We start from the raw sequence: 25,542 nt of genomic DNA, 5'->3' as shown, positions 1-25,542 counted from the left end.
TGGCAGTAAATTTCCTCTAGAATGACGGCTGTGAAGCAGTCCTGTAGGACAATCAGCCAGGTGATGCCTTTAGGAATAATAGGGCCTGGATAGAATACCTATTACAAAAACAAAAAATAAACCTGAGATTAATTGTAGTTAGAATATTAAGAGATTTTTTTTTAAAGTAGGCAATTTGAATCTCTAAGAAAAATAAAAAAAAACTTACCAGAAGGAACTGTAATCATATACATGTAATCATTGCATATATACTTGGCTTTGGAGTGAGACAGATTAACACTCATTATTGCTTTAACTTAAAATATAATGTTGGGAAGATAATTGAAGAAGCAGCAGGGTAAGGGGTCTAGGTTTTTAAGTGAGCTAAGTTTTCGCTATAAAGTAAGGGTGTTATTTAGAAATATGGATATAAAAATGCTAACTCTACAGAGCAAGATTGGGAGTGGGAAGAGGCCTAACAAGGAGTCTACTGTCTTTTTCATTCAAATAATTGCAGTATTATTAGATTTTTAAAACTATCAGCTTATTTTCAGTTGGCAGACATTTAAAATAAAACAATTGGGAAAAGATAAATTATTCTAAAAAGTTTGGTAGGGATAAAGAACCATTTCAGGGAGTGGTTTTCGGCCTCATAACACTCAAGGTAAATTGAAGAAGGATTAAAAATGTTAATGTAAAATAAATGAGACTATAGAAGTACTAGAGGAAATAAATATTAAGATAATTGTAGAATGGGATAATTTTAGTTTCTTACATAGCCAAATAGGACACGTTATATTATTGTCTCTTCCTTTGCTGTCATACTTAGAGCTTTTACATTCAGCGGTAAAGAGAATAATGCCTAGTGATGCTTAGGGGCTAGGAAATAAGCATTCATAAACTTTTAGGTGCTACTACGAAGTGGCATAGCTTTTCTAGAGGGCAGCTTGTCAGTGCTTATTGATTTTGCAACATTTATTATTTGATTTAGGTTTTCCATTTGTAGGAATTCCCCTAATAAGACAAGTAAGGTCATGTATAAAATTTTAGCTCTGGAGACAGTCTTCTCATTATTATCAAGTAGCAAAATATTAGCAGTAATATAAAAATCCTGTAGTATACTGTATTTAAATAAATATTTGTTCCTTGAGTTGCAATATGATGTTATAAATGTTTTTATTTGTCAAGAAAGATATTTGTGGAATAGTTTTGTGCAGAAAGATTACAAATTTTTATTCAGTGTAATTCTTTTTTGGTATACCAATATAAATGCCAATTGCAGACAAATAGAAAATACAGAGAAGCAAAAAAGAGAAATCTTTACACACAGAAAATAGGCTAGGTTGTCATTCCCCAAAATACCTGATTGTTACTAAGGAGAGATTTTGATAGATTCTCCCCTCCCACCCCATTTTTTTTTTCTTCCTGTGTATTTCTAATTTATTTTCCAATTAACTGCAAGTAACATATGTTTATATATTTGTAGTGTGCATGATGTTCACAAAGGAGTAAGTACATCTTACTGCAGTGAATTTTGTTAGTGCAAACACTTTTCCCTGCAATGAAATACAGGTTGAAAAATGAACTGTAGACTTTCAGAGGACTCAGTTATAATTTTAACTAAGGATCTCAGTTATAATTTTAAAGGTGGTATAAGTCCACCTTAGTCAATTACTAAAAAAAAAGTTCCAAGAGTATCATAATCCTAGATTTCTCATCCAACTGATAGAAGTTCTTTGGACCTAAGATGTATGATGAACTTTTAAAATATCTTACAAAGTGCACATATATACACATCCTTGTGTACACTAAAGCGTGATTTTTTAAATATGGTCTTGATTTTTTCCTCTTTATTTTGAATCACTCTCCTTGTTTTGTTTTCATTTTATTTGGATCTGGTATTGGAGCTAGTTGCCAAGGAATGCTAGTTGCCAGAGCTAGTGCAGACAAGTGTGAAGAAACCCTGTTTTGAAATTGCAGCTCTTATGATTGGTGGGATTTGAAGGGGCAACTGTAGGGTCATCACTTCTTGATCTTGCCAGTTATTTTCAGAGTTATCCTTTGGGCTTCAAACACAAAACAAAGGGCATAATCCTGCTTCACTGTTTTGTTGTGTGGGATGTTATTTTAGCCTAGGTCTCCCTGAGGGAGCTTGCAAGACTGAGATGTAAGTGATCTGTAGAATAGGAGCACAAGGGTCAGGGGGAATGAGCGATGTTTGTAGAGTAAGGACAGTGCTAGAGTAGTTCGGTTCCTTATTTCATGGGATCTTCTGAGAAGCCATTATGGAACTGACTAGGGAAGGGTCACAGTACATTCATGTGTCAGTTCTATGGTCAGTGGTTGCCTTACTTCTGGGTTGACAGTCATGAGTGCTAAGCAGCTCTTGTGGGATCCCACTCTTGTGGGATTCTATACTGTGGTATTAGCACCAAAGCCCCGGGGAAGGAAGCTCAAGGTGTGGAGTGTTAGAGCTGGTTTCAGGTTACATTATGGGACAATTCCAAGGCTGCCCAGAAAGATTACTGAAGCTATAGCTCTAATAAGAGCTGAGGCTTAGAGGATCTGAAGTGGAGCACAAGAGGTGTCTAGGACAAATGGATATCTAATACTTGAAATGTAGTACAAATACAAAATTGAATGGCAGTGCGTAGCAGTATCAGATGCCAGTAATGATTATGTATCTAAATATTTACTAGATCTCAGATGTTTCCAGAGTGGAAAGTAAAAGAGACTTCTATTGCATTTTCAGAGGGAAGACAAGTGAAGCTTAAAAATTTCAGTGTTTTTTGTTTAGTTATCTTTTAATTCAAGATTCTTTACTTATATTATCTCATTTATCCCCGTGGCAGTTTTTGTTAATCCTCACCCGAGGATCTTTTTCCATTGATTTTTAGAGAGAGTGGAAGGGGGAGAGAGAAGGGGGTAGGGGGAGGGAGAGGGAGGGAGAGGGAGGGGGAGGGGGAAGGAGGGGGAGAGACATTGATGTGAGAGACACATGGACTGGTCGTTTCCCACACGACCCTGACCAGAGCCAGGGATCGAACCTGCAACCCAGGTACACATCCTTGATGGTGTCAAACCCGAGACCCTTCAGTCCATGGGCCAACGCTCCAATCACTGAACCAAAGTGGCCAGGGCTTTGTGGCAATTTCAAGGTACATTTTGCTAATCTTTTCTTTAATAGATGGGAATGTTGGCCAGAGAAGTGAAGAAACTGCCCAAGGTTATAGAATTAAAAAGTTGCAGAGCTTAGATTTAAAGTCCTGTCTTACTTCAAGATTTTTTTGTTTTTTTGTTATAGCACCCTGTTATTAAAGTCCATGTAATTTTATCAGGCCTCCAAACCTTCTCAGTTTCTGATTCTAAAGGTCATTTGTATATATTCCTGTAGCCCACTAGAGGTCAGTATTGGGTTGATAAAGATAGGAGCCTTCCGTTTCTCATTCACATAATTTTAACTGAGTCTTATTGCTAGGCATGCTTTGAAGTTGTATTTCATGATAAAACTTTATTTAATTATATATATATTATATATAGTGCCCTATAGACACTCTTTGACAGTTGTAAAGTGTTAATAGCAACATTTTTAGGTTAATAGTTTATATTAGGTAATTCTAATAGGTTTTTGGGTTTTCTTCCTCTTCTAATAGGAAGGAGAATATCCAAACCCTGTCTTTTGCAGATACCCCTCTCTTTTATTGGGCTAGATATCATTCTCACATAGGTATATTTTGCTATCTATTGCCTTTATATAGTGATCTTTACAAAAAAAAATTTTTTTTCTTTACTGATTTGAGAGAGGAAGGGAGAGGGAGAGAGAGCAACAGAAACATCGATGAGAGAGAACATCGATTGGCTGCCTCCTGCATGCCCCCCACTGGGGATCTGGCCCACAACCTGGGCATGTACCTTGACTGGGAATTGAACCGGTGAACTCTTGGTGCATGGGTTGATGCTCAACCACTGAGCCATGTCGGCCAGGCATAGTGATCTTTTATCCAAATTTAGTGTATTGTGTTACTGAATCTGGGCTTTGGTGATTCTAAGAATGGTAAAGCGTGTTTCCTATTCTCAAAGAAAGAAGAGCCACATACTGAAGTGTGGAACTGTCATTTGCTTACCTGGCTATCCGACAGGTTTACTGAAGTCTTCTCCATCTTCTCTGTCTTGCTCTCAACTTACCATTTCCATGGTTCCTAGTGTTTGGAATAATCCCACCATCTAGTCATCAAGGCTGGAATACTTACAGTTACTCTATTTTCTTCCTCTCTTCTATGTACTACGTTCAAATGAGTAAATTCTGATGCTTCTGTCTTATATATCTGTAGCTACCTTAGTTCAAGTCCTCATCATAGTTATTGGACTGTTACAGTGATCTGTATTGTTTTCTTCCTTCTAGTCTCTATCTTCACCCAGTCGACCACTCCTCTAATCCTAGGGGATTTGACCGAATTGTAAAGCTGTCCCTGCTGTTCCCTTGCTTGCAACTCTTTCATTGTTTCCCCATTGCCTACTCCCTGACTTTGAAACTGCTTTGTATGGCATCTTTATTTGTTGTTAGTCCTTTATAAACTATGTCCCTATACAAAATTATTTATTCTTTGGGTGGAAATGTTACTTCACACACGGTCCTTTCTTATGCTGTTTCCTTCTTCTGGAATGGTTACCCTTTCTATTTTAGCTCCCTTTGGAAAAATTATATTTATCGTTTAAGAACATGCTGCCTGGCCCTGGCTGGTTTGGATCAGCAGTTAGAGTGTCGGCCTATGAACCGAAGGGTGTGGGTTCAGTTCTTGGTCAAGGGCACGTACCTCGGTTGCAGTTTCGATTCCCAGCAACAGTCAGAGTCATGCGGGAGGCAACCTATCAATGTATCTCTCTCACACTGATGTCCCCTCTTTTCCACTCTATCTGAAAAAAAAACAAATCAACAGAAAAATATCCTTGGGTGAGGATTAACAACAATAACAAAAAAAGAACATGCTACCTGGTCCTCTGTGAGGTCTTTCCTAATACCCCCTCCAAGCAGATCTGATTACTCTCTCCTTTGTTCAACCATTGTCCTTTGTATTATGTCTATTATACTTATTGCACGGAATTTCAGCCACTCGTTTTTCAGTGTGCTTTCCATACCAGTTTGATGTGAGGTTCATGAGTCAGAGTCAGAGACTCTAATTTTTTCTTTGTATAGCTAGTGTGTAGCACAATGCCCGGTACCAAGTAGACCTTCAGTATATGTTGGACTGCAAATAGGAATACAAGGAGAGCGTACCAGGAATACAATGAGAGGAGGCTTTCTAAAGGCAGAAGCATTTAATTGGGGTTTGGAGAAAAGATTGGATTCAGGCAGAAAGAGGGCATTCAGTAGAGATATAGAAGTAGAAATATACCTAGTATATTGTGTAGTAGAGTCTGATTCACGTGGAAGAGTCATGTTGGAGAAGTCCATGGAAAATAGGTTCAGCTTCCATTATAGTGGAATCTAAGTGATGGATTGTGGAGTTTGGATTTGTGCTTGTTTAATCCCTCCCCCCGCCCCCCATTTCCCTCACACCTAATTGGTGTGATGAATGATGTGGTTTAAGAAGAGCCTGGCCACAGTATGCGGGGAATTGTGACAGGAGGCGATGAGTTCCATTTCAGGTACGTTGGAACAAGGTGAAGGCAGAGCACCCAGTAATAATAAGAAACTGGAGATGTGCTATTTGATCTGGGGAGAGTGGTCAGAGGAGAGGGATGGAGGAATAAACCGGGCTTAATTTCTATATAAAAGAAACTAGAGAAGAATATATATGAGGGAAACTCGAGGAAGAGGTGGTTAAATGTATAAAAATTATTCACAAAGATAAGTAACAACTAAGGAAAAAAAATGCCTACATGCTTTTTAAGGTCTAAGTGCTACTTTTATGCTTCATATCCTCCTGCCTCCACTTCAACTCAGGGGCCAGAAATCAGGCAGCTGCTTCTTTGGCTCATGGTGATCAAGGTTCCCTCTGGAGGGACAGAAGAGAGATCCTGGTTGATGTAGCTTAGCATATGAGAGGAGAGCTCTGAAGGGTGTGTTCCCCCCATGGACTTGTTATTTTAATATATATTATATGTATTTATATGTTGGTATTTATATTTACTCTTCTCCACTTCTTGTCAGTCCCATAACATACATTCTGAATAAGTGGTCATTTTCATTTGCAGCCATAATGGGCAACATCTGAGTATTTAATTTATCAGTCTACCTGAGGATTCAGTGTTTCTGACTTGGCCGGTCCCCACTTGGCCGATCTGCCCTGACTGCTTCTTTACACACTGCGAAGCCTTGATAACTCTAACAGAGACTCCGCGTTGTGATGGAGCTTTGCAATAGTACCTGAAATGCTTTTCTTTCTAACATAGGGTTTGCTATCTTCATTTGTGCTCTTCCAAACTGAGGGGGAAAACCACATACATACCACCTAAAAAGAACAAGTCAAAGGAGTTTGAAAATTACTTCCATGGGATACTTGGAGATTTGTGTCCTTTCAAGTTTAAATGACAGTATTGAAGTGTGGCTCCTCTTGATTGCTTTTGATACACTGGAACTATTTTATTGATTATTGAAGAAAAATAAGTAACTTGGGGTTCAATAAAAGAAGACCAACTTTTGAAAGCTTTTGGTGTTGCTGTGCACGAAGAAGAGACGGAGTTAAGGGACACGTGGCCACTCTCTAGCTGAGGGCTTGCCTTTTAAATATGCAAGCTTTAGGGTGTTCTCTCCTCCCTCCTTTGTGCCTCCCCAGAGTTCTTGACCCCTTTCTGTGTGGTTTGCATTAGAAGTAATGGGGAAGAAGTTACTTTTGACAGGAAAAGAAAGAATAGTGTATCTCATTGTATCTCATTCTAATGCTTGAAGGCTATGTATGTCTTATGTACCAACCTAAATGAAATGTTTTTGGATGCCTTCTCTCCTCAGTTTGTTACCCAAGCCACATATTTTATGTAAGTCAAAGCAAAATATCAATGAGTATTATGTAGAGAAACAAGTTTGTCCATTGATTCGAATCTCTGGAATGTAGATTCTTTTCATTTTCTTGGCAGAAACTAGCTCACATAGTTCAAGTTTTTCTCTGTCCTATTATAATTGTCTCATTTAACCAGTGCCTGGACTAACATGTTATACTTAATATTTGTCTTGAATTCCTTAATCCCCCTCAGAATATTTGGAAGTTGATTTTCTCCTGAATGAATATCTGTTTGTCACTGAGGAGAAATAGCACATGTTGATTAAGGAATGTATACTAAGGAAGATACTAAGTATTTATTATTTTTTAAAGGATACTTTCATTGTGAAATACTTTTGGAACATGCTGGGTTAAATCAAATTAAAGAAGTTTCTTAAAATGGACTCCCCCCTGTTTTTATTTTGTTAATAAGCATTATATATCTACAAAAAGGCTACATGATATGCAGTGTTTTTCATGTATTTGATCATCCCCCCCCCTTTTTTTGGGAAACATGTCGCCATGCTTTGAGGGACTGTTGGTATACAGGGAAGATCAATGATGTGGCATTTAGAAGATCACATTTTGAGATTCTGATTTACTACTAACTAGACCCCATCAAATCCTTCATCTTCTAGCCTCAGTTTCCTGAGCAGTGACTAAGGTCACTTCCAGCTCTAATACTATCTGGTTTTATACTTCTGTTCTTGACCCTGGAAAGTGACACTTCTCACCTCTTTGTATTTACTGAACCACACCATCATTTGAGTCTTTTTTCTATTAAGCTGAGGGGATTACCCTTCCTTTTCTCTAAAAGTTCAGGAGAAATCCTTTAAGACTGTTTTCCACAGATTCAGGTCATGAAATACTATTGGATTAGTTAGTTCAAATCACTCTATTAAGATATTTTATTTTTTAATCATGAGAATTGTGTTGATTTCTTATATTCACACAACTGTTCTAAGAGTCCCCTAAGCATAAAGGCTCCTGTTCCTTTCCCCCACCACCGGGTTGCAGCATGGCTTCTATCTTGTGTGACATAAATATTTGGTTATTTGAACTAATCTCTTGGCTAGTTAGAGGAAAATGTATAGATTCCATTTTTTTTGTGGCGATTTAGTGGGTATATTTAAAAAGACTTGTGATAATATTGACTGATTATCTCTTTTCCCCCCCATGGAAACTGGGAAAATAAATCAAGAGGGTTAAAAAATGTATACATGAATATGTTTGGGTTTATTTCTGGGACTAAAACTTTATATATTAAGGCATTTTTTTATATTTTCTTTAAGACATCAATTTGTTGAAAATCAGAAGTTTTTTGAATGCTTAATTGTTTCTTTTCTTTTTTCTTTTATTCTAATGTGTGTGTGATGTCTCTGTCCTAGGCCCAACAACAAAGAAACCTGGATAACATCGTCTTGCAACAACAACCCAGAATAGGTAGCAAGAGGAAATCTAAGAAAGATGCATATACAATTTTTGATACAGAACTAGAAAGCACCAGCCCCAAGTCTGAGCAGGATTCAGGAATTCTGGATGTTGAAGATGAAGAAGATGAAGAGGTAACTAACATATGCACTGGAGGTGTGAGACTGTTGTTCGATATAAATACAGTATGTTTGAGATGTGATGAAGAATATATCCATTCATTACAGCTTTTGTGATATTCTGGAATTAAATATTATTTTAAATACAAATAGGCCCCGATTTAAGGAAACTGAAGATATACTAAGATATCTCAGATTCTAATTATTTTAAATGCACTTGTCCATTTTTAATAAGTTTCAGGGTTTTGTTTTTTTTTATTGTATATTGACTGGGTAGGTACTACTTTAAGGGAATAGTAGAGTTTACCTGACCTGGAGAAAGAGATCTAGGTGACCTCCATTGAACTAGAAAAAAGTTTCTGGAGACCAATAAATGATGTTACTTTAAACAGTAGGGAACGAACAAAGGAATTTCTTAGTCTTGAGTGATGGTTCAGATTGAAAATATAAAAAGGTTCCAGAAAATTGAGAATACATTTCTGGGGAAATAAATGTTTGAGTGATTATCGAGAATTTGGGAATTTTGTGACATATCCATAACCTCTTAGATTAGATCTGTGTCCTTTTCAGGTAAAGAATAAGATTAAGTGGCTTAACTAGTACATATTTTTATATCCTTCGTTGTTGGAAGTGTATTTAATGTGTTTTTAAAAATAAACCTCCTGTGATGTGAGATTTCTTGTTAAAGTGTTTTTGTAGCCCAGCCAGTGTGGCTCAGTGGATTGAGTGTCGTCCCATGGACTGAGAGGTCCTGGTTCAATTCCTGGTCAGGGCACATGCTCGGATTGCAGGCTTGATCCCAGTAGGGGGCATGCAGGAGGCATCCGAGCCATGTGTCTCTCTCACATCGATGTTTCTATCTTCCTCTCCCTTTCTCTCTCTCTCTAAAAAAATTAATAAAAACATATTTAAAAAAAATGTTTTGTAAATACTTATTTGTATAACAGGATTAGTTTCTCCGTGAGTCTGGTGTTTGACACATGACCATTGGAGTCAGACAAATTCTGGCTCTGCCACTTTATTTTTTTAAATTAGTATTTATAATTATATCATTTACTTTTAAAATGTTCAGTGACATGTGAGGAACCATTTACTCCTGGACTCATTTAACCTGTTTGCTCTAAGTGCTTGTCTCTGTCTATTGCTTTATTTCTCCAGGTACAGCTGGGTTCATGGTCTTATCCTTGTCCTTTGCTATATGCCCTTACTACTCTCCTTATTCTCCTCTCCCCCATTGTCACTGCATGACTTTGTAATCTTAGGTAATTGTTTTATCTGTTGGAACTTTTATGTCTTCATCTGGCAAGTAAAGACAGTGTCGTGTGTCCCCACAGGCTTGTACAAATGTTAGTTGCTGCCCGATTTTTATTACTCTTCTTTCCTCACTTCTATTAAGTATCACTACAGTCAATATCCCTGTCCTTATTATTATTCCTCTTTCATGTCAAAAATTGAATTGCCACTGTTTAAACTATTTGGGCTGGAAAGCAAATAACCAAGTTAATTATGTATCTAAAATATTAGCCTTTACATTTGATGGATGTCTGAGAGACTATCATATGTATAAAGCATTATTTTTTTATATAGTTATCATTATTGAGAGGACACAGTTCTACAATATGAGTGAATATACATTTATAATTTATACTTTATTAGGATATGTTTATTGTGTAAATGAGGTACATTAATAGTTAACAGTATGTTAAAGTCTTATCATAATCCCTGTTGCACTTGGATAATAAGAACTTTTATAGCTCTAAGAAGTCAAGCTAAGAAATGAACCAGATATTTGCCTGATACCCATGGAAATAGAAAGAGGAAATAGAGAAGACTTGACCTCCCTGAATATTTTCTAGTATTGTCTCTTCTTGCATGGAATGAATGGTACGGTAGGATGCAGATCTACCCTGGAGACCAGACTTCAGGTATTGGACTCATCACCGATGACAAGTTACAGTAGTAGTACAATAAAGAATCAGTCTCAGGAAATACCAGTTAATGGATTTTTTTTACATTTTAGGTGCCTGACAAGAAAATTAAATTCTATCAGGCACTATGGTTTAAGGAAACAAAAGTTAGACATAGTCTGTGCTTCTGGATAATACACGTCCCAAAGAGATGGTTAGATGATAAGATAAAAGAATGAAATATATACACAGTTCTCATATATCACTGAGAACCTTCTGGATAGGAGCCATTCTTTTTCATTAACTCACTGAATATCACAAGCACATCCCTTTTCATTTTTGTGCTCTATTTCTTCTTTGTTTTATCTTCTAAGATCCAGAGAAGGTGAAGCTAGTGGGACTGGTGAAGTGTGTTGGGGGTTCCTCATAAAGGAAGTATTATAAGAATGTACTTGGAAGTTAACTTTTTAAAAATGCTCCCATATCCCAAATCAAACAGAATTCACATTAGAGATTTGCTGATTGAGCTCTTACAACAGGAATTCAGCTCTGCCCTGTCATCTGATGGCATCCTCTCTTAAAAAAATGTCTACTTTATATTTATTTACTTCTCAGTTTGAATCTTCTGCAAGTGCACATTCTTAATCTCAAACCTCATGGAGAGAATTATTTATTTAGATGTCTCCAAACTGGTTTCTTGGCATAGTTCTTGCATGGTGTGAATAAATTCTTCAGATAAGGTCTTTCGTGACCCACTGTGACGTTCTGACCTTCATTCTTGTCATTCTTCAACAGACCTCATTGAGAGCAGCGTAAATAGTTTTTGAAATATTTTGACTTTTAAACCATGGCATAGAATCCTGTAGGGCAGTAGTTCTTAATCTATTTGGGGTAATTACTTTGAGAATTTGGTAAAAAATATTTAGAGTCTTTCCCCAGTAAAATGTACATATATTCACCTGCAAAAGTTCTGCGTGAAATTTCAGGGGATTCGTGAAACTCATGTTGCCCTGAAGGCCAAAGTTAAGAACCTATGTTGTAGGGCAGTGAACTTTGGTGTGCATAGGATCACCTTAAAATCATATTAAAATGCAGATTCTGATTTTGCAGGTCAGGGATGAGTCTCAGAATCTGCATTTTTAACAAGCTCCCAGATGAGGATGGTGCTTGTGGGTCTCAGAGCACACTTTGAGTGGCAGGCATATAGAGGACCACAAGGCATTTTAAGTGCATAAAGAAAACAAACTCATGATTTAGGTCTTCTGTTTATTAACATGTCTTAAAATATTTCCAATAATGAAGAGCAGCTGAAGAGAAAATTATGTTTTGCTTTCTAAAGTATATTGCTTATAGTAGATTACCAGCATTGTTTATGAAAGGTTGATTCTGATTTCACCTGCTTAAGTTTAGGTTTTTTTTTTTTTCTCTGAAGCAAGATCTTTTTACCATTTTTTGTGTGCTTTTAATGGAAGTATACTTAATACATTTGTTGAGTTTAATGCTATTTTTAGGCTATTTTCTATGTCTTAAGCTTAATGACACTTAATAGAAGACCATAGAGTGAGATGGTAGGAAATCCCATATACCTAGAACAAAACTTTGCACATGGTTAGCACATAGTTAATACATTGTTAATCTGAAACCAGGTTTGTGTCAGAGATGGGACAAACTGGGATCTAGGATGGAGTTACAGTAGTAAATTGTTGTGTTGGGTGAAAAACTATCTCACATGTTGAACCAATTGAAAGAGTCAGTCTCTTGATTTCTGATAGTGTAGGAAAAGTATTTCCCCATAAAACCATCTGTATTTTATTTAATTAAGGGTCACTTTAATTAAGGTAAGGTTTTTGTTTTGTTTTTTTACATCTCATATATTAAATTGAACTATATGAAGTGCTGATATTTGACTGTTTTTGATTCATGACTTAATTCAGTTGATTTTTAATGGAAATATGTACAATTTTAGGAATTTGGTTCGAATCTCTACATCATCTTGTGTTATATGTAGATATAATTACTCTTCTGTAAATGTCTAGATAGGACTTAAAATAGTTTTAGAAGTAGTGAATATTTTAGATTGAGAGTGTATTTATAGATCTAGATTCATCAAGAATATCATTTTTGAGATATTTGAAGATAAAATACAAAGAACCCCATTAGGTGATATATTATTTGTAAAAAGGAGGATGATAATACCTAACGAGGATAGGGTTATTGTGAGGATTGACTGGAATAATAATGTATATAATGCTCTCTTCATAGTACTTGGGGAACACAATAGCTATCATTATGTAATAGCTACTACTTAGGCACTATGGGTGTGTGCCTTTTTCTTTTTCTTTTTTTGAGAATAAAGGTTAAACAAGTTGATACAGTTTTTGATAATGTATATTTATATGGATTGATAAACACCATCTGCTGTAAACAAAAAAGAGAAATAACAGGGCCTATGATTTCTTCTTTGTTTTTTGGTTTCTTCAGACGTCCTGCATTCCTAGAACATGGCATGGTAACAGACTTATGGCACATCTCATGTTCTAGTTGTTTCTCTTTGTTTACACACTTGTGGAGAGCAGTGGTCATCATGTTATTCACACAACTTATCATAGAGTGTGAGTCAAAAATATGAATGTGATCGAATAATCCACCTCAGGTTTAGCTCAAGATTTTTATACCTCTCTTGAAATATGGAATTAACAGATGGAATTGCTAATTTAACTGAAAATGACATGTAATATAAAACCTTTAGAGATGTCCAAATGCTTGTTGTAGGTACAAATTTTGAGGTAACAGTGTGTATTTGTTTGCTAGTAAAATATTGCAGATTGTGTAGCTTAAACAGCAGGAATTTGTTTTCTCACAGGCTAGAAGTCCCAAGATCAAGGTGCCAGCAGGGTTGGTTTCTGCTCAGGCCTCTCTCCTTGAATTGTCAGTGGCTACCGTCTTGCTGTGTCCACACATGGCTAGTTCTCTGTACTTCCCCCTGATGTGTCTTCCTCTTTTTATAAAGATGCTGGTCCCAATGTATTAGGGCTTCACTCTTACGATTTCATTTAACCTTAATTACCTCCTTAAAGGCTATATCTCCAAATATAGTCATATTGGGTGTTAGGGCTTTAACATATGAATTTTGAGAGTGACACAATTCAATCTATAACACAGGGTGATTGGAAAGAACTCAAGATTTGTGTTTAGAAGGTACACGTTCTGTCACCTTTGTGTTGTTGGAACAAATAATGTCATTTCTCTGAGCATCTCTTTTCTCACCCATTTAAGTGCCAATGATTAATTTATGTCAACTTTCTTGGGAAATATTCTAGTTATTAGGATCTTTGACCCAAGTTTCACATTGTTTTTTTTACAAAACTTTCTTTTGACAGGATAGTAACAGAAAACGAGGATCATTTCTCAGTAAACTAAATCGAATCAAGGATGATATTAGAGCTTTAGAGTTCAAATTCGAGGTTGCCGGTTGGTAGCCCGTGGACCAGAAACAGTTTGCAAAATGGTTGTTGGTTTGTACAGTGCTTAAAAATAAAAAACTAGTTGCCAACTTTTAAAAGTTGATTGATTTTATGTAAAAATCTGTATTTTTAACTTAAGCTTTTTCTAGACATGGTAGTGATAGATCCCCCCTGAGTAGCAATGTTGCCACAAGGGAACTCGTTTTTTTCCACTAAGCCACACCCTTGTTGTATCTGCATCTTGGCAATTGCCATTTATTATCACATTTATGCTGTTGTTGAGGGAAATCTGTTATTATTTATACTGAGTCTCTATTTAAAAATGGTGAAATGGAAGATAGACTGACCGGACCACATGTTTGAAAAGAAATGATGAGAACACAGTCTCTTATAAAAATGAAATAATAGTATATCTATTCAGAGAATAAAATTTAAAATGCTGGTCTACTTTACTTATTCCCAATGCCCACTGACCCCTGCCGGCTTTGAGGTTTTCACTTCTATTCTTAATGAAAGCTGATCTATTAAAGCTGATTATATGTAGTTAGATGGAAAGTAGATACCCATACATATAATCAAATGGCAATAAAGACAAGTTAGAAACTTGAACGAAATCATTATGGCATGCTTGAGACATTCTGTTTTGGGTTTTTTATTCCTATTCTTTGATCTTTTAGGTCTGTTTATTGGCAAAAATATATTATGACTCACACTGATTTAAGATCTTTAAAATTTTTCATTTTAGTGGTATTAAAAAAGTCTTGTCGTTTTGAAATTGCTTGCCTCAATTACAAACATCTACCTACCTTTTCAGGTTTTCTAGAATTTTTGCTTTATATACTCATTGCTTATTCAGCCACCCCTTCCCACTGGGCTAAGTTGCTAATAATACCAAGTAGGGAATGGATTCCTTTTTCCTCCCTCCTTGTCTAAAATAGAAAAGCTAATTCTGCTTTTCTCTGATACTAGTTTCTTCTCACCTATTTCATATTACCTTATTTAAAAATTTTTTTTTTCTTTTAAAGAGTTTTAAATATTCAGAAAGGTTACAAGAGAGGTAAAATGAACATCATATTTCCTTTACTTAAATGCTTTACTTATTAAAATTTGACATATTTGCTCTCTCTCAAAAGTTTGATTTTGGAAGAATCAAAAAATATATATCTACTTACCCCACACAAAAAAAACTAAGCCATTTGAAAGTATCATACTTCATTAATCATATTCGAACTCTCAATACAGCAATCTGTAGTTTACTGAGAATAACACTCTTTTTCATAAACACAGTACACTTATTATGAAACTTACCATTGATACTATCTGCCATGTAGTGTACAGCCCATAATATGTAATTTTTATGTCTGTTTATCTTCCTTTGGTATCTCTATTTAGGTACACTTGGTACATCCTCATGATTAGGTTATGTTCAATTATTTTTGGCAGAATATTATATATATTTGACTCCCTTTACCCTTTTCTCCTCCCACACCCCCCTTTCCCTTTTGTATCCACCATACTGTTGTTTGTGAGTTTTTGTTTGTTTGTTTGTCTTATTTGTTCATTTGTTGCTTTCAGTTTTATATCCCACATATGAGTGAAATCATATGGTTCTTGACTTTTTCTGTCCTACTTATTTCTCTTAACATGCTATTCTCAAGATCTATCCATGTTGTCACAAATGGCAGTATTTCATCTTTATTTTGTAGCTGAATAGCATTCCACTGTATATATGTACCACATCTTCTTTAGCCAGCCATCTATTGAGGGACATTTTGGTTGTATCCATGTCTTGGCCACTGTGAACAGTGAGTGCTGCAGTGAACGTAGGGGTGCATATATCTTTGCAAATAAACGTTTTCAAATTTTTGAGTTAGATACCCAAGAAGAGGGGTTGCTGGGTCATATGGTAACTCTGTTCTTTTTTTTTTATCCTTACCCAAGGACATTTTTCCATTTTTTTGTTTGGACAGAGTGGGAGGGAGAGAGAGGAAAAGAGAGAGAGAGAAACATCGATGTGAAAGGGACATCGAGTGGCTGCCTCCTTCACGACCCAACCAGGGCCAGGGACAAACTGCAACCGAGGTACATGCCCTTAGCGGGAACTGAACCCGGGCCACTCTGGACCGCAGGCTGATGCTCTAACCGCTGAGCCAAACTGTCCAGGGCTGTAATTCTTAATTTTTGAGGAACTTCCATACTGTTTTCATAGTGGCTGTGCCAGTTTACATTCCCACCAGGAATGAGTGAGGGTTCCTTTTCCTCTCCAACCTCTCCAATACTTGTTATTACTTGTCTTGTTAGTGATAGCCATTATGACAGGTGTGAGGTGTTATCTCATTGTAGTTTTGATTTGCATTTCCCTAATAGCTTCCATACAATTTTGAGTAATTCCTTTTTTATTTTTTCTGGGACAAGATGCTCTTGATTCATTCCAGGTTCTGCCCCAGCCCCAGAATCAGCTGTTTCTTAAAGGAGCTCATTTTCTTTTACTAGAGAATGATATTTAGAAACTGAGATGTGGCATTAGATATTTTCCTTTGTGGACATTGCTAAGAAATACACATGCCACACAAACACATGGACAGTTTTATAAATCATGAGTTAAAACTGATGCTTCTAATTTCAATCTGATATCACAGGTAATAGCTTCTCCTATTCCAGATTTGTATCTCTAAGACTTCTAGTTTCCAGACTACCTATATATTTATTCATTTGCCTAATCACTTATCACAAATAACATGGTTCTATCCAGAATTGATTTGCAAATGTTACTGAAAGCAGTATATTTATTAAGTTCAAGACTTTTTCCCCCAGTTCTTTTTTATCCTACAATAAATCTCACTGAGACTATATAGTTCAGAGTAGTTTATTCAAATGTTTCTTGGCTATTTCTTTTCTTTGGTGTGATGGTTACTAAACAGATACATAATTAGGTTCATTTGTTTCTTTTTGCATTATTTTTCGAAGTTCCCTTATCTCTATTATTTTTTTTTGACTATGTACAATATGAAAATGGTTCAAAAGGCAAATTTATATAAGAAGATATATTCAGTGAAATACCGTTCTACTCTTTATCCCTTCCACCGTTCTCCTACCCATCCTTTTTAAGTAATCAGTATCCATTGTGTATGTACCCTTCCTGATACCTCACATAATATCATAATACATGTATAATTTTTGTTTTGTTTTTTTAAATCCTCACCTGAGTATATTTTTACATTTATCTTCAGACAGAGTGGGAGGGGGAGAGAGAGAGAGAATTGCCACCTGCCTGACCCCAACTGGGGCTGGGGACAAACTGCAACCAAGGTACATGCCCTTGGCTGGAATCGAACCCAAGACTTTTTGGTTCGCAGGCCAATACTGTAACTGCTGAACCAAACTGGCCAGGGCTTTGTATTTTCTTTTATCCTGAAAATGTATCCACATCAGTTCATAGAAGTCTTTCTTATTTTACTTTGACTGCTAGATAGTACTTCATCAATTGAATGTACTTATGGTTCATTCAGCCAATTTCCTATATGTGGATATTTAATGATTTTCAATATTTCCCTATTAAAATATAGTATTTCAACTACATAGCTGCTAGAATTAGCTAAAAATAATACTGTAAATACCAGGTACTGACAGATTGCAAAACAACAAGAATTCTTATATATTGCATTGAAAATGCAGAATAGTATGGGCACTATGGAAAACAGTTGGGTAGCATATTTTCAAGTTGAACATACACTTACCATATGATCCAGCAATCTCACTCCTAGGTGTTTGCCCATTATGTTCACACAAAAACCCATACCTGAATGTTTATAGCAGCTTTATGCATACATTGCTAGAAAGTAGAAACAACCCAGTGTCCTTCAGTGGGTGAGGGGATAAATGAACTGTGGTAGATCTGTAACTGGAGTATCACTCTGAAATAAAAAGAAATGAACTTTAGGTACATGAAACAACACAGGTTCATCTGTGTTGAACCTCACATTCAGTCTGATAAATGAGAGAAGCCAGATTCAAAGGCTGCATACCATCTGAGTCTATTTATATGACACTCCTAAAAAGGGAAAACTCCAGGGACACAAAATGGATCAGTGTTTGCCAAGGGCTGGGCGTCAGGGAGTAATTTGACTACAAAGGGACACAAGCGAATTTTGGGGGATGGTGGGACTTTTAAAATCTAGATTGTGAGATTGTAATGATGATTACAGGACTAGATGGATTAGTCAGAACTCATTGAATTGTTTACCAGAAAGGGTGAATTGTGCTGTATATAAGACACCTTACAACTTAAAATACAGTTTCAAAATAAACCTTAAAACCTGAGAATTGTTTTCCATATAGTCAAAGGTGTATGTTCAGAGTAGGGTCCTAGAAGCAGGATTGTTGATTCAAGGGGTAAACGCATGTGTAGCTTTGCTAGATAATGTCAAGCTTTGCTCCATAGAGGCTGTACCATTTCCTACATCTCCCGCTCCAGCAATGTACGCAGCGCCTGTCTCCTGACAGCTTCTTTGACAGAGTATTTTGTTAAGCTTTGAATTTTTGCCAGTTGCACAGATGAAAAAGGCTATCTTTGTATAGTTTTATTATTTGTTTAATTTTAATTTTTATTTTTCTATTACTGTGGGTGAAATGTAGTGTCTTACTATGTTTGAGGGCTCTTTGTTTTACCTTCTTTTTTTACAGTAAGCTTTCTGCTCATGTATTTTACCCATTTTTCTAAGGATTCCCCCCCCTTCAACTTTAATGACCTCTTTATTATTAGGGATATTAGTTCTTTACCTATATTGTTATAACATTCTTTTTATTATTTCGATTACCTAATATTTTTCTCCTCTCAGAACTTTTCTACAGAAATACAATATTTAATTTTAAATTGCCTTTTTCTACCTAAGAGTTTACAATTTCTTAGCATATAGTAGATAGTTGTTAAAAAACCAGTTACATTTTTATTTCCCCAGTATTTAGCTTTAAGCAAAGAATTCTTGAAGGACTATCTTTTGATTTTGGCCACAGAGTTTTTTTGCAGTGTCTCAGGAAAGAGACATGGTGATTTTTCCTTACTTTCGTCGGCTTAGTGCAAGCACTTGAGTAAATGAAGTGGCAATCTGTATAGGGATTTCTCAGGAAGAATCCTAATAATTTGTGAGAAGCTCCTAGCAAAATCTGGTACTTTTAGGCTAGGGCTCCAGTCAGGGTATAGAAAATTCTTTATAGTTTTGTAATCCCAGTCACCTTAGAATCCCAGGCCTTCTGGTTTGTTGGTGTGTTGTTGGTGTTCAGTTCAGCTCTATGAAAGCTTATGTCCAAATGAATTCTGCTCTTCTTTTCCCTGAGGTTTTGGAAGCAAAGTAGGACAGAAAAGTACACTGGTGAAAAATGTTTGCCAGGTATTTCCTGGCTTCCAGACATAATATGGGCAGTCAAAATCGATCCTCTGAATGCAAAGGCAATGCACTTTCAGCTAATCATTTGTTGTTTTCTCCCTTCAGAACGGTGCCCGGTACATTTTAATGACTTCAGGTCCAACTAATGCTCAGAAATGGGCACCAAGAAACTGTTTTGTGTAAAGTGGTAATCCAAAGTATTTTCAAGAAGGAGAATGACTCAAATAATTAGTGAGAAACATAACTAAATTCCTTGCAAACGTCTGTCATACTCTTTTTGGATGAACCACCTACTTTGAAAGATTTCATAAGAGAAAAATAAATGGCCTGTGTGTGCGGGTGTGTGGATCTTCTGGGACAGCTATGTGAACAACAGGGCTAGAGCACACTAATGCATTTTTGTTTTCATGCACTGTCTTTATCAGCAGCGGAGGTAAATTTCTTAGTACATTTACTTCTGCTCTCGAGTGGAGGGAGGCAAGCAATCTTTTCTTTTACTCTATTCTTCTTTCCTAATAATATGCTTGCCCAGTAATAAAGCAGATTAGATGTATCAGGTTGTTACCTGCAGATACTTTTATTTTCCTTCCTCCATTCACTAGTGAGTCTTATAAAACAGTAGAAATGGCTACTCAGCTGTTTTTTGGAGGGGCAAGGGTGTCATAAAAATATTAAATGGATGTATCTGTTAACACTTGAATGCCATTATTTGTTTTAAAATCAAAATCTCCTCTTTTCTTTAATAAGTTAAATAATTTTCTTTATTCTGTATGAGAACGTAGCCATTAACCTTTCCACTTTCAGAGACTAAGATATGTTAGAAAGGAAGGAAAACATAAAAGTCAGATCCTGATGTTTTGCAAGAATTTTCATGATTAAATGGTCATGGTTATTTTCTTTCTGATCATCTAATATTCCAGTTTCTACATGCAGTTTTTTTTATCGTTGAAAGTATTACAATGTCCCCACCCCCCATTGACCCCCTTCTTCCTGCTTCCTTAAGAGTGGTTAACAAGCTGAAAGCTTGACTCAAAGGAACCGCTGAGCTAAAGCCAGCCCCCCAATTTTTTTTTTATCCTCACTCAAGGATATATTTTTATTGATTTTTTTTTTTGAGCGCGAGAGAGGAACGGAGAGAGAAAGAAACATTGATGTGAGAGAGAAACATTGGTTGCCTCCTGTATACCCCCCAACCGGGAATTGAACCCACAACCTAGGTGTGTGCACTGAGCAGGAATCAAACCCACAACCTTTTTGGTGTACTGGACACTGCTCCAACCAACTGAGCCACTGGGCCAGGGCTCACTTGGAATTTTTATATCTTCCTCAAAATATATTGTCTTGAGAGGCTTAGAAGACTATTTTTTCCAGTGTGCCTTTCATTACTACTATTTTAAATTTACTTTCATACTTTAGAGCTTCCTTTGTCTCCAGACTCTTTTTAGTCATCTGTGTAGTGGCATTATTTGTTTGCTAGCTGATGCATTGATAGGATCCAAGACTGTTTTTCAACAACTGTTTTGCAAACAGTAATTAAGAAAACATTGCTTTGATGGCAGCCGTTAATATTTATCATACAAATGTAAAAATTGTATTGAAACAGATTAGTCATATACAGTGGCACCTAGTGACACGTGATCTCGAATATGCGATTGTGTAATTGTAGAATGTAGTAGTTTCCTTCCTTATATCTACCTCTGAGTGTTGTAATCCAGTCACACCTAACTTCTTTTACTAGAATATTCTTTTACTATCTCAGTTTATATAATATTATAACTCAGAGGCATAGATTTCTTAGTTACAGAATCTAAAATATTACTATTTACTTCTCTGAAAATCAGGAGGTTTGAGCCGACAGAGGCACTAATGCTCTCCTTTCAGAAACTATACGTATAGGGAATTAGGCAGCTGCTGTCCTTGGTGATGAAATTATTTCATGTGAATTCATAAGGAAAAGAACTAGTTAAAAAAGGCTGAATAATCTTGAATATACTATTTGTGGCTACAGTTGATATCTTCATAGATCTATTTGAACTCGAAAAATGCAGACTCCAGTATCTTAATGTCTTGAGTTCCTGACTGCCAGGCAGAGGAAATGTTTAACTATTTTAATCATGTTTCTGTATCTCAGAAAGAAAGCCCTTATGAGAGGAAATGACAACGTCCTACCACAAAGTTATCTCTTATCAGTTATAGTCTCAGTCAATAATGATTTGTCAAACTTGGACATGTGTAAAATGCAAGGGCTGTGTTATTTACTTTGGAAAGGAAAAATTAGATGCAGCTGATAACGACAGAGTCATGGCTTTTGTTAGGAGACAGAAACCATTAGAGACAGTCATTGTTAGCTTAGGAAAGTGTCCTTGGACCCCTCCCTCTGCCCCAGCTGAAAACTAAACCTGCTTGAATCATTCTTGCAACTTGAGGGAAGGGAGGGGCAAAGGAGGGGAAGAAGAATGAAGACAGCTTTGACAGAGATTTAGCATTTTAAGTGGGGAGCAAAAGGTGGACCTTAAAACAGACCTATTTATGTGAGTCAGAAAAACTGCCTTTTGTTCTCTTCTCCACCCCCATTTATTTAGATTTTTGAAAGTTCATTTTTTATCCTTCCAAACATGTAGCATTCCTTCACGTACAGTGTAGGTTGTTCTCTTCCTTTCGCCTTTCCCTAGATGTGATTCTTTTTCATTAGTGAACGCAGAGAAAACACATCTAGCTCAGAGCAACATGAGTTAGTGCATGCTTCACATACCTTTCTCCCCTGCGCTCTCCTCCATCCCTCAGAAGGCAGTGTGGAGGAGAAAGGATTTCTAAACAGCAGGCTACTTTGAGGGTGGAGGTGAAGTTTGTGAACTGAAGCCCTATTTTGCTCCATCTTTTCTTGTCTAGATGTTGTGTCCTGCTTTCAAAGCAGGCAGTCATGTGCGTAGGAGGACTTGACTGGGATATGGTTTCAGAACTAAGAAATAGCAAAGCCAATATTTCCAGGTCAGGGCACTTACACAGTTTGAAGTTGGGTATGATGATGTCAAGACAGCCTCCCAGAGAAAAGGTTTGGTTGTAAAAATTTGTTGGAGATGACAGGAAAGGCCTTTGTCTCCTGTGTGTGTGTGTGTGTGTGTGTGTGTGTGTGTGTGTGTGTGTCTCAGATAAACCAGTCTTATTGGCCTATTAGTAAGGTGCCCCATTAGCTTATCCATCACAGAGTTGCAGGGAAACTGTCCCCTCATGTGAACGTTTATTCTATAAGGATGGATCTGACCTGTGTAAGGGCCAAGGCTCTATCTGAAGAATAGCTTGAAGCAGTTTTCTTTTGAATAAAACTATAGCTCTGAATCAAAGCAAAACAAAATAAATAAACTGCACGAAGAGCATATAAACAAAGTTGTGATTGAATTTTTTATTCAAATTAGGTAAGGAAATACTCTTAGCTCTTTATAAATACATTTATAATAAAAAACTTTATAATAATTCTAAGTAAAAGAAAAAAGTTTCATTTTCTATACAGATCAGGGTTTTTTTTTAATGTTTCTTGTCTTTTTTCATATGCATGTTTAATTTTTATGTAGTTTAAATACTGTTTTAAATATGAATTTATCAAATTTTTTCATTTTTCTTCTTTTGTGGTTGTGTTTTATTTAGCTGTAGTTTTCACTGGTAGGCTCTGGTTTTCTGGAAAGACAAAATAAATTTCCTTCTAATCTCCACTTTGCAGTCAAAGAGGCGAGACTGTACAGATGTTTTAATGTTGCAGTCATTTCAAGTAAGAGTGCCTACATAATCACTTGTTGCTTCATTTTGTGTTAAGATATGCTTTTAAATCTTACTTTTTCTTTATCTGCATGGGTCCATGTGTCCATAAACTGTTTTCTCAGTAATTTTGCATGGGCCATGGTGTAGGATCTTGAGCACCTTACTATCAGTCTATGGATTCACATAAATTTGTTTGAGTGCTTACAGAGTATATAGCACTATGAGATTCTTAAACGTAGAGATTTAATCTCTGCCTTCATGGATGCAAGCAAATGAACAAAATCATCAATCAATTTGAACCAGTAAACACAGAGATGCTTGTATTCTGATGAATCATATAATTACCAGAGTTATAGTAAAAACTCATCTAGCTCTTTTGTTAAAGAATGACTTCTTTACTTAATTTTGTCTTTTCTTTTTTGTTTTGTTCAATATTTACTTTCAGTGTCTCCCTGTGTTCTTTTTTTTTTGGGGGGGGGGAGTTAATCCTCACCCGAGGATATTTTCTCATTGGTTTTTAGATAGAGTGGAAGGGAGGGAGGGAGAGAGGGAGAGGAAGAGAAAGAAAGAGAAACATTGATGTGAGAGAGACACATCAATTGGTTGCCTCCTGCACAACTCCCCAACTGGGGCCGGGGATCAAACCTGCAACCCATGTGTGTGCCCTTGACCAGGAATCAAACCCCCAACTCAATGGTCTGCGGGACAACACTCTAACTGCTGAGCCAAACCAGCCAGGGCTCTCCTTTTATTCTTACTAAATTCCTTTAGGTCAACTGATCATTCTTTTCCAGTTGAGGAAATTGAGGCCAAAGTAAATTGTGATTTACCATTATCAAGTCACATAAGAAATCGGTTTTAGCACTGTGACTATACTGCAGTTCTTACCTGATGTTTTTTGTTTTACTTTGTCTTGTGATGTCTAGGTTTAATCTATATGCATTGTTCATACTATAATTTGCTGGTATTACTTCTAGGTTTGGCTTTTCCATTCTTTATCTTATTTTAATGTGATCTCCCCTCTCTTCCTAGCATATTTCTCTCTCTCTCTCTCTCTCTGTATGTATGTATGTGTGTGTGTGTGTGTGTGTGTATACATATATATATATAAAACAACTGAGTAGTAGAAATGAATGCAGTTGCTGTTTATAGCTTTGTATGAGTACTTTGTGACAATCTCAATTGTTTTGCAGGTACCTGGGGCCCAAGATCTGGTGGATTTCTCCCCTGTTTATCGATGTCTACACATATATTCTGTCCTGGTGAGTCTTTATCTGGCTCTGCCTAATAAAGATATATATTGAATTCTAGCTCTGCTTTCTTAGTTTTAATAGTTTTTCTGAAGAGTGAGGACATAGAAAATATTATTTAAAGAGTACTAATTATAAAAACAAAGTCTTTTCTTCTTGAATCTTATGTTTGCCATATAATATGCTATAGCTAGTAACAATTTCTATATCAACGCATTATTAGATTATACCCCAAAATAGTTACACTTTCAGATTTCAGTTCTTAATTTAGTAATCTACTTATTTAAATAACAATAGACTATCTTTACATATTAAAATAATGTTTGTAAAAACTGTTTTTAATTCCTGATAACAGTTATTTCTTTTGTCATATAAACCATATGGAAGGAGGAACCTCTTGGGGAGGGGGAGAAATTCTATGGGTGTTAATGAGATATTAATAAATTAATTAGAATTTATCTCCATCTTGGTAGTATACCTACCTGCAGACACACAGATAAATACAAAGTCAGTCAGAAAAATAAATTAAACTATGAAGATAAGAGAAGCCCATTATTGCAAAGTTCAGTAAAGCTTCTATCAGGTTGTTTTTAATGTCATGCTAAACAAAATGAGTCTGAGTGTATCTTATTGCTCAGTGTGTTCTCCATTTTATTTCTTCATATAGGTAACATAGTGTCACTTATTCATTACTCTGGACAGTTTGGGCCTGGTCTGTGGACTTTATGGCCTGCAGCATTTTGTGGTGATCTCTATTAGTGTGAGGAAAGACCGGGTAGCTTCCTCTCTTCTATTCTCCTTCCTTTTAGTTATCCTTCCTCTCCAGCTCCCTCTTCCCCTCCCCCTCTATTCTCCCTCTCCACTTCTCTCCATTTATCATTCCTTGTTACATAAAGATGAAGCAGGATGTAAATTGAGTTGTATCAAGGCATTTAAAATAAGTAGACAATTTTTTTCAATCTTATATACAGAGAATTAAAGAAATCATATATATGTTAGTTTGTGACACACTGTCATCATTTCATACAAGGCTGCCTTTTGTATTTTATTTTATCATGTCTTTTCCATTCATCTCCTATCCACAAGCCCACTTGTCTCCCATCCCCAACTAACTCTAATATGGTTAATATATGTCATGGTTATATTTGTGTCCTTGAAAAATAGTCATTTTTGTATATGTAAGTGTTTTTATTTTACTCAAATGGTGGTGTCTTATGGATCTAGTTTTACTTCTTGTATTTTTTTTAAATTCAGCATTATTTCTAATATCTAGCCTTG

The 25,542-nt window shown here is 36.2% G+C and overlaps 1 protein-coding gene across 2 annotated transcripts in view; it reads left to right on the top strand.

Moving 5' to 3' along the window:
- The window catches only part of EXOC6B (exocyst complex component 6B), a 548,300-nt gene that overhangs the window by 206,566 nt on the left and 316,192 nt on the right, over positions 1-25,542 (top strand). For both annotated transcript variants that reach the window (XM_036262943.1, XM_036262944.1), the window contains exons 7-8: positions 8,345-8,521; positions 24,208-24,276. In XM_036262943.1, the coding sequence (XP_036118836.1) occupies positions 8,345-8,521; positions 24,208-24,276 (246 nt within the window). The remainder of the gene's footprint in view (positions 1-8,344; positions 8,522-24,207; positions 24,277-25,542) is intronic.

This window comes from Molossus molossus, unplaced genomic scaffold, assembly GCF_014108415.1.
Source record: "Molossus molossus isolate mMolMol1 unplaced genomic scaffold, mMolMol1.p scaffold_m16_p_15, whole genome shotgun sequence".
NCBI lineage: Eukaryota > Metazoa > Chordata > Mammalia > Chiroptera > Molossidae > Molossus > Molossus molossus.
Note: the sequence above shows the minus strand (reverse complement) of the source record. Positions and strands in the feature narration are given on the sequence as shown.